Here is a 9,856-nt window from a genome sequence, read left to right as displayed (position 1 = left end):
GTGTAACTAATCCACTATTCTCTGAAGTAGGTTTAAACTTGCCAACTGCTCTTGTTATACGTTGTAAATTGCTCGTGGGCGCACTGAAAAGAGGACAAGCTGAAACAGACAAATCGGCTCCCGCCTCTCACCCAACTCCAACTCAACTACCCTTACAAGTTACAATTGCTGCCTTTATTCCTCTTCTTCAAGTTAAACAATATTGCACATCAATGGGCCTTGTCTCCCTACTAAGGGACATAAATTCCCCAAGACTTGGGGAAGGCCCATTGGACCCAACTTATAACCCAAAACTAGAAAATTATTAAAAAAAGTTCCAAGTTCATATTTCCTAACCATTGCAACTTACCTTGGGAACGTTCTCCCTTCCACCCAAAGCATCCTCTCAAGAATGGCTGTTCGCACCACCTTAAATCTCATTGATCACTTATCTAGTTTAAATATACTAAAATTACAAAAACTCAAAAGCCCAAGCCCAAGCCCAGGCTCCAAGCTTCAAAACATAACAATTCACTGCAATTCACCAGCCTCAGGAGACATTTAAAATAAAATAAAAAAACAAACACACACACACACACACTGATTATGGACATAATCCTCCAGCATTATCGAGCTAAAGGTTATGCTTTCTCATTCGATGCACCTACGGAGCCCCCTGTGAGGAACGGATTAAGCTTTGCACCGCTTAACAAAAAAAAGAAAGGGGCATGAACTCTGCAACATGGATTTTTATTTACAATAAGCCTAAACAGAAGGTATTTGTGAGCACAAGAAAGGCTGTGACCCAGTTTATTAAAAACTACATAGAAAAAACGCCGAGAAAAGGCACAAGAACTTTTCTCTATACAAATTTCAACTCTTCTACCTCATTGGGTCCGCTAATACCAAAACAAGATCATGTGAGGAATTACTTGCTCTGCAATTGCATTTTTAGCCAACTAAATGCAGTTAACCTGGATTCCTGTAAATAAGAATCCATATCAGAAAATTTGGATCTACGCACACCTCCATAGCTGACTTCATCTTACCCATCAGATTAAATAGCTTCTATCTCCTGTCTTCTTCGAGGTATGATGACCAAATGCGTCTGTCAGCTAAATTGGCTGCACTGAAATGTACCTTAACCTCCATTCAAAGCTAAGCAGATGACCTGACCAAAAGAAATGGAACAATCAAGACGTGAATTTGCGCCAGAAGCCAAAGTTTTTAAATGTGCAATTTTACAAGATTATGAAATGGTAAAATAAAATAAGTGAATCCCATAACCAGGAAAAAGATCAAATGCCGATACGAAACTGCAGTATAAGACTCAACCACTCAAAATAAATGAGAAGTGTGACTATTTTGATCAGAGCAGTAGTAATATTGACATGGAATTTGTATGTGCATATGATCCATGTCAGATTTGGCTTCCTTGCCAAATCAATTTTTGTACACTAAATTATCTAAACTTGTAGCTAATTTTCATATAATAGGACCCCATCAACACCAGTAACCACACCGTCCACGTCCACTCTTATTGGGACAGGTACTAAACATTAGATGCAAACATGAAAATTTTGTGAAAGTGCACCAAAGGACATCAAAAACCAAGAATCAAGCTAGGGAACCATTTTTTTCTCAATCAATCATGCTTCAACTGGACTCAAATAAATTTTCCTTCCCTACCACCTACGTCTATTGATAGTTCAAATGTGCTAATACAATTGAGAAAGAAAGCTCTTTTGATGCTTTGATGCTAGTTGAGCACTTCCTCTGGTTTGGAGGTTTTTGTCATGTGTTAAGACTATGCCAAGATGGATAATAGAAACAAACCAGGAAAACTAATATGGCCAAATAAAACAATGTTTATGTAGAATTAGAATCGAATATCCAAATACCTGCGATTTATATTCACAGTTCCTGTGCTGTTAACACGTGAAGCCCCACCTAGGACGCCACCACACCGAACATGTATCTTCTCATTATCGTGAATCGTGTTCTTTGCAGTTCTATTTGAATTCAACTCCATATGCCCCCTTGAGTTGCTACAAATATCAGCCAATTGGTTTGCAGCAAACCCATCTGCATTTTGGCACTGAAACATTCGGTCACCCATTTTTGATGTTTCAGTACTAGCATCTTTATGAAGGTCACGCATGGCAGTCAGTGATTGGATGCCCCCAGAAGAAAGCCTCGAGGAAGAATGTCGCACTTCAGTTCTTCTCCAGAACTTGGAACTTAGGAATTCAGCACCAGGCAATTTGCAACATGTGTTCCCAGCAGAGTCAGTGTTTGAAATCCTTCCAGTTGAGATGGCCAAATCATAAGATATTTCATCCAATGCCATCTCAAGGCCATGTACACGTGTCTCCAGAGAACTTATCCCACTCTGGGAGCTACCAATGAACCTCTGGATTCAAGTGTGAGAAGAGAAGTTAAAGTCGGCAGAAGCTTATTTAAAGTAAATGATTAAATGCATCAGTAGTTGAGCTATGTATTATTAAAGCATCCATCAAGCACCCTCACGAATTATACACATACAAGGGAAGTAAGGAACAGGAGATGACATTTATAGAATGCCTGAAAAGTGAAACATACTCTTAAACAATATGATCAAGACAGAGAGATGGACTGAAAAACCATTACATGGGGGGATTATATTTTTAAGAACTGGGACTAAACCATTCCTAAAGGAAACGTAGAAGCAGAAAGAGATACAAGGCCATGAGGGTGCTCTATCTTGATTTTCTTCGAACTTTGTGATCAAAATATTATTAGTTTTTAGAATGTCTAACAGGACAATAAGCAGCTTGCCAACTTGTCCCCACTGGAACTGGAAATAAGAAAATGAAGCCAGCAAATGCAAATCATAAAATCATTGGCTGCACTAGAAACATGAAAAGCATTCTCCATCTCCCTAAATTAAAATCTGTCTGTAGATATTCTTTTGAAATAGGGAGGACTACCATAAGGGACTAGGGCAAGAATTTAACAGTGAATTGTATGAAATATCATAGTCAAGCTGAATCAATGAGCATTACTTAGATGAATATGCCCAACTTTGATGGCATAAAGATGATCCCATAATGCAATTTAAAGAGAGAGAGAGAGAGAGAGAGAGAGAGATGCTTCATTAACACACCTGGAGGAGATCTAACAGGCTCGATTGCTGGTTCTCAATCTGAACAAGCTGCTTGCGGATCAAAGACAAATCTTCAATATCTTTTTCGTTCCCATACATTTCTTCAGTGCAATTGCAATCGAGAATAACCAAATCAGAGTTATCATTATCATAAAATGGAACCACGCGAGAACCAGACCTCAACCCGCCAAATTTATGCCCTCTTTCACCAGGGATCTTGTTAAAGAGAGCACGTCTCACCTCTGGCCTTAAATTCCTACTTCTACTCTCAGCTGGTTCCATAACTCCAAAACTTCTTTTACTGTCATCTTCACAGGGAGAATGGGGCATAGCAACTTCAATTTTACAATCAGAGGATCTGTTCTGGTCCATACTATGGAACAAGGATGTGCTTATTTTCCTCTCGTTACTTTTCAGAGGACTCCTGGCAGCGGGAGTAACTGATGAATTATCTGATGGTGACTTTTTTGTAGGGATTGCTTTCTCCTGTTCAGGGGTAACCCAACCAACATCATCAGAATTTTTTGACACTGGAGGGGTGCATCCATCACCTCCACTACCATTATCTGGTCCCACGGAAACACAAGAAATGAAACAAATAACATTAGATTGGTCACGAATAAGATTTTCCAAGCTTCAAAAACCCAAGCAAGAACGATGGACATCTTAAAAGAAAAAGGTTGATCAAACCATTCAAATTTAACAAATTTAACCTCTTCTTAAGAAATTGTTTTCCCCATTATAGTCACTTCATTGCCATGATTTGCTCAAAACAGAATTAAAACTTTGAATCAAACAGTTCGGGACTCAGGATGGTGGTTGTTAAAACTCAAATTGCTTTTGACCTTTCGATTTCCCATAACAAAGCAGTTTAATATTCCCTCACACACGCAAACGGGTTCCAAGACACAGATTATTCACTCTCTCAAGTCAAGCAATTTAAGTCATTTGATCCATTCTCGCACAAATGTAAGAGTAATAACAATTCTGTAACTCGCTTAGCTTTCAGTAAGATTGATCTTTCCCAATGTACAGATGTGACATAAGAAAAAAAAAAAAAAGGGAAATAACTCGACCTTTTGAAGAAGATTTAGTTTGAGATGGGAGTAAGACATCGTCAGAAACACCGGGAACCTCCTTCCATAGCTCCAAGGTACGGTTCATAGTCTCCCGAACAACTTTAACCTATCACATCCAAAACTGATCGGATCAAATCTCCGGTCGAGTTTCAAGTTTTCAACAGGGCAAACAAAAATGCCACTAATGCCCCATTTCGTTGCCAAGAAAACTGAAGAGAAAAATAAAAATCAAAAACTCTATCTGTCATGCTGTTTTGTGTTTCCATAAACAGAAAAAATCCGCACCAATTTCCTTTATTCCTAAGCTTTCTCGGTAGCCGAACAAATGTTAAATAAGCCACAAAGAACATACCTTATCGAATCTCCGACTCTCCAAAGAAGCCAAACAAGTGGACCTCAACTCCAGTACCAGATCCCTCTCCAACGCTGCCACCCGCCCTAGTGCTTCCGCCGCAGCCTTCCTCGCCGCCCAGTCCTCACTACTCAAATACTCAACCAAACAAGGGATCAAGCCATCCACTACATTTCGACTCGCCGCACCGCCCGCACCGACTATGCTACCGATTAACGACAGCAGTGCCGGCTTGGCCTTGAAGCACTCACTCTTCGCTAATTTCAACAATCTCGGAAAAATCTTCGACAGCTGCGCCGGCTCCGGGTCCGGCGAAGCCTCAATGGCCGCAGCGAGGCACATCGCCGATCCGATCTGCGAGTTGTAGTCCTGTTCGAGCATAACAGCTTCGGACAACGGCTTCAGGAACGCGGAGAACGGCGGCTTCGTGATCTGCGACGACATGGCAGAGACGGCATCGACGCAGGCGGATCGTACGGCTGTGTCGGTGTCCCGGAGGCGGCGGGCGACGGCGGCCAGCATCTTGGAGAGGAAAGGAGACATAGCGTCGCCGTGAGTGTGGGACAGGAAGGCCAAGAGGCGAACGCATTGCCTCCGAACAGGCGACTTCTCGGAGGAGTCGGTGGCGTTGATGCAGGATAGGAACGGAGCGAAGGAGTCGCTTGTCAGAGTCCGCGCAATTGACTCAAGCTCGGCGGCGGCTCCGGCGAGGGTGTCGCGGTCGGAGAGCTTGTTCAGGCATGCGATGACGCGCTGCTTTAGATCGCGCGTCGAGTTCGCGGTTTTGTGAAGCGCCATTGAAGCAGATCAGAGCAGAGAGAGAGAGAGAGAGAGAGAGAGAGAGAGAGAGTGCGAGAGAGAAAAGAGGAGGAGTGTTCAGAGCGGTGGCGCCGGGGGTTTTGGCGGTGGCATTGCACGGAACGGTTCGGGTGGCTTTTCAGAGAGGCGAGTAAGATGGCGGGTCGTGAAGGAGAGCATTTAAAGGTTTACAGAGAGTGGAGGCAATATTTTAGGGACTGGAACTCGAGGCAGTTGCTCATGTGCCTCCGCCCCCTGACTGAACCAGTAAACCAGAAAAGAAAATAACGAAAATCCGTTTGTAATTAGGAAATTTTACTTTCACTTTTGTTAGAAATTTTTTTTACTAATTAAATAAAAAATATTTTTTCCTTTTTTAAGATTGGTTGCGGGCATGTGCCATAAGTGTGCTATTCAGTTCCGTAGTACTTACTTTTTTTATTAGTAACATATAATTTTTCAGTTATAAGGCTATGACAATTTATACGAAATTAATTGTATTCTATTAATTTAATATATATATATATATATATATTATTTTAGGGTAATTATCAGTGATTATGGGCATTTTGAAATATTTATGAGTATTTATAAGGATTTTTAAATATATCAAAAATTAAATCAAGGAAGGGGATTATTTTAATAATTGACCAGCCATTTTGTAGATCTTGATTGAGACTTAGAAATTATTATGTAAAAAGAAAAGAAAAATGTAAAAAAAATAATCTATATTTTTATGTTTGATTTTTAAGGAAAATAAATTATACAATAAATAAGTAAATTAATTATTAAAAATTAATTTTATTCATCATTAATATTTTTTACTTTAATTATTTAAAATATTTTTTTTATGTTAAAGTATCTAATAAAAATATTTTTGAAATTTTTTCCCTTCTTTATGTAAAACTTTTCATTCAAACGAAGCCTTAAACTTTTCTCATTTATTCATTAATTAATTTTTTTCCTAATTTTAAAAGAACTTTCCCAATAGCGTCATGGTGGAAGAGAAGATAAGGAACCGTAGAGGAGAAAGAGAAGACTTTTGCTGAAAAATTTTGTGCAAAAATCTGAGTTTAGGGCTATTTGTACTATAGACTTCATTGATGAGCAACGTCATCTCGTCGACGAGGTGAAGAAGGAGGTTCATTGACGAATGTCTTCTTCTCATTGATGAAATTTAAAACTTGGAAAACAGTCTCTCAGTATCTTCTCGTCGACAAAACGTGTCCTCGTTGACGAGATCCTTTTGTACCATCGTCGACAAATCCTCTAAGTTCATCGATGAGGCCCTGGATAATTTTCTTGGGTTATTAGCATGCAAAAGAAAAAAAAATTAAATAATTTCATGGAAAACATTAGTTTAAAGATTATCTTTTCTCTTAATTAATGAAAATGCACAATATTTAACTCAATAATCTAACAAATGAAAATATGGAAGTGTAGGAACATAGGGGGGACAATAATGTTTGTGCATTGAGTATTATTTTTATTTCTATTTTTCCTATTGTCATAGTGTTTCAATTTAGAGTCTCACTTAAAAACTTTGAGTTTATACGTTAAATGTCACAATTTTGAACTCGAAGAAAAGTTAAAAAGGGGTCTCTCATATCTACTAAAAATTGGTACTTTAATCTCTGCTATTAGAAAGGAAATTTTCCTTTATTGGTTTGATTTTAGCATTCCAAAATATTTCCGTAACTACCCGTAAAAGATTCTAAAAAGTCCCTATAACTATCCTTATATATTTTAAACACATTCCTATAACTACTTATAAATATTTCAAAAAATGTCCCTAAAATATATTTATTTATTATTATTTTTAAAATATTTTATTATAATTATCACTCAAAAACAGTAGAGCATGCGCACCGCATGCCCGTGGCTAGTAATAATACAAGTCATTGTAAAAATAAGATTTTTCTTCCTATATATCTGTAGGAAAATGAAAAATTGTATAATGGTTATGCTCTATTAATAAAATTAAAGTATTTGACACTTGAAAACAAACCATCCACACTCCACATTTATTATTTCGTGTATGAAGGTAATTTCACCTTTTAATTTTCATTTTATAAGTAAAAAGACCAAAAAAAAAATAACGAATTTATTATTTCATCATAAAAAAAATAAGGGTAAAAATTGTACTTTAATGCATGAAAAATAAATGTGAAATGTCATTTTATTTTCTGGAGTGCCAATAATGTTACACAACACATGATTACACACCATTTAAGAAAAGGAAACGTATTTAAAAGTGTTATTTACTATTTTCATTTACCTTAAATTTGTCTCTGTTATTGTGAGAAGGAAATTCAAATAAAATTAAAAATACACTTATAATTATGACATAAAAATTTTAAAAAATTTAATAAAAACCATTAAAAGTGTGGTTAAATGATTGCTTGGACTAACACTTGGCTCTAGCATATTAGTGTCACTAATGATATTCTTGGTTACCTTAACTAAAATTTTCAAATATGGTGTGAACAGATGATAACAACGAGACAATTCATTATGGATCCATTGTTGGGTGGTCTTGGACATTCTCAACCCCAAAAACTAACTCATGGGGTGAGACTTTTCCTCACACTTAATAGCTGACCACCAACCTCTTCCACAATTTGATACTAGTGTTGGGTGGTCTTGAATCTTCTCAACTCTAAAAGTTAGCTCATGGGATGAGACTTTTTCTCACACTTAATAACTGACTGTCGACCCCTTCCACAACCGATGTGGAATAACCTGAACATCCATAACTATCAGCACCTTACATGTTGTAAGGTAAGTAAATAATACAGGTGAGACCTCTTCTCTTTCTTTTTATCGTGTGGACTCGTAACATCAAATGATTTCATATCTCAATTAATTAATTTGATATGATGATAATTTTTTGTCTTTTTGTTGAAACATTAATTTATTTATTGTTGTTTATGATGTGACTCTTATACTTTGTAGACTTATAAACAAAGGGAGAAAAATATATAGATGTGTTCTTGGTGCAGGGCAGCAGCAGAAACTCGTCAACGAGTGCTTTATGCTCGTCGATGAGTAGATACCAAGAGTCAGAAAATCTCAGAGCATAAGACTCGTCAATGAGATGATAGACTAGTCGACAAGTGGGCTTCCTGGACTCGTCGACAAATCCCCTGTACTCGTTGACGAGTGCGCCTGGGTTGCTAGAAAATATTTAAATTTTGAATGTAAATGGTGTGACAGTTGGGAATTCGGAAGGAAGCCTCCGGGGGCTTGTTATACATGTTCTCCTGGGTATATTTTGACAAGTAAGAGAGTGAGCGAGGGTAAGAGAGTGAGAGAAAATCATTGTAATGTGTTATCTTTGATCTTCAGAGTAAAATCTCTTGCTGATTGCTCCTGTGAATGTAGGTTTTGCCGAACCACGTAATTTCTGGCGTCGTTGTCTTTATTATTGTTTTCTTTATGTTACTATGGTTGTGGAATGATTTTGTATTCACCCTTGATATTGCTGCAAGTATATGTGTGACCCTTTTATACAATGTTTTATTCCGCCGTGCATTGTCTTATTTTCACAATATTTATAAAGCAAAATATATATTAAAAAAAAAAAAAGAAATAGCCCGAAACTTGGAAATTATTGAAGCAAATTGAGCCAAGCATTAAGTAGTCACCATCCGAACATTTGCTGCTTGTACCACTAAGTAATGTTGGGAAAATGAGTTGGATTGGGGACACATATCGCATGTTTTCAAAATTATTGTCCTATGTAAAGACAAATGATATTGAGTTTTTTTCTAACCAAACTACAATACAAAAATTATTCTCGAGATTTAAAGTTATTTACCAGTCAAATATAGGGACATGTGAAACTCAGATGAAGACAAGAGTTGAGACTCATGTTCGTTAGGTGTAAATTATCTGAGATCAATAGCTATCATCTTAGTTATAAAAAAAACATATTATAGATTGTCATTATATAATGCATCAAATGAAAAAGAATTAAAGAAAATGATTTATACCCATGAAGTAATTTGTTTATAGTGTGCTCGTATCCAACTATTTTTAATTTTTTTAACATATATTTTCGCGACATTCTCCTACACGAGGCGAGAACACCACCAAGTGTGTGTTGTCCCGAGGTACACGAACTGGAAATGTTGAATTTTTAAAATAATATTTTCGTGGAAAATAAAGTGTATGGAGTCATTACTAACCTTTTAGTGTGGTTAAAACACATAATTACTACCTAATTAAGGGTAAAATCGATCTGGGTTACCAGAGTCAGGTTCGGAAGTTCGGTTACACAATGGGAAGGTATTAGCACCCCTTACACGCCCGTTCTTATAAACGGTACCTAATTAATCAAAAATTATCCCAAAATAAATTTAATAAGCCTTAGAAAATTACTCTCTATCAAAAAGTATAAAAAAAATACACAAGAAAAATACTATATAGATATTCCCTCAGAATCGGGGCATACCATACTCCGAGGAGTTCAATGTCTCTCATTGCAATCATTGGAATCAA

At 37.1% G+C, this 9,856-nt stretch overlaps 1 protein-coding gene across 1 annotated transcript; it reads right to left on the bottom strand.

Moving 5' to 3' along the window:
* Positions 1-708: 708 nt before the first annotated feature.
* Positions 709-5,609, bottom strand: LOC131144139 (TORTIFOLIA1-like protein 4). The gene is made up of 5 exons (XM_058092559.1): positions 4,556-5,609; positions 4,201-4,309; positions 3,125-3,690; positions 1,881-2,392; positions 709-1,150 (listed from the first exon to the last, which is right to left on the bottom strand). Exons 1-5 carry the CDS (start codon positions 5,351-5,353, stop codon positions 1,138-1,140), a joined length of 1,998 nt encoding a protein of 665 aa, XP_057948542.1. The 5' UTR covers positions 5,354-5,609; the 3' UTR covers positions 709-1,137.
* Positions 5,610-9,856: the final 4,247 nt, after the last annotated feature.

Source organism: Malania oleifera, chromosome 12 (assembly GCF_029873635.1).
Source record: "Malania oleifera isolate guangnan ecotype guangnan chromosome 12, ASM2987363v1, whole genome shotgun sequence".
NCBI lineage: Eukaryota > Viridiplantae > Streptophyta > Magnoliopsida > Santalales > Ximeniaceae > Malania > Malania oleifera.
Note: the sequence above shows the minus strand (reverse complement) of the source record. Positions and strands in the feature narration are given on the sequence as shown.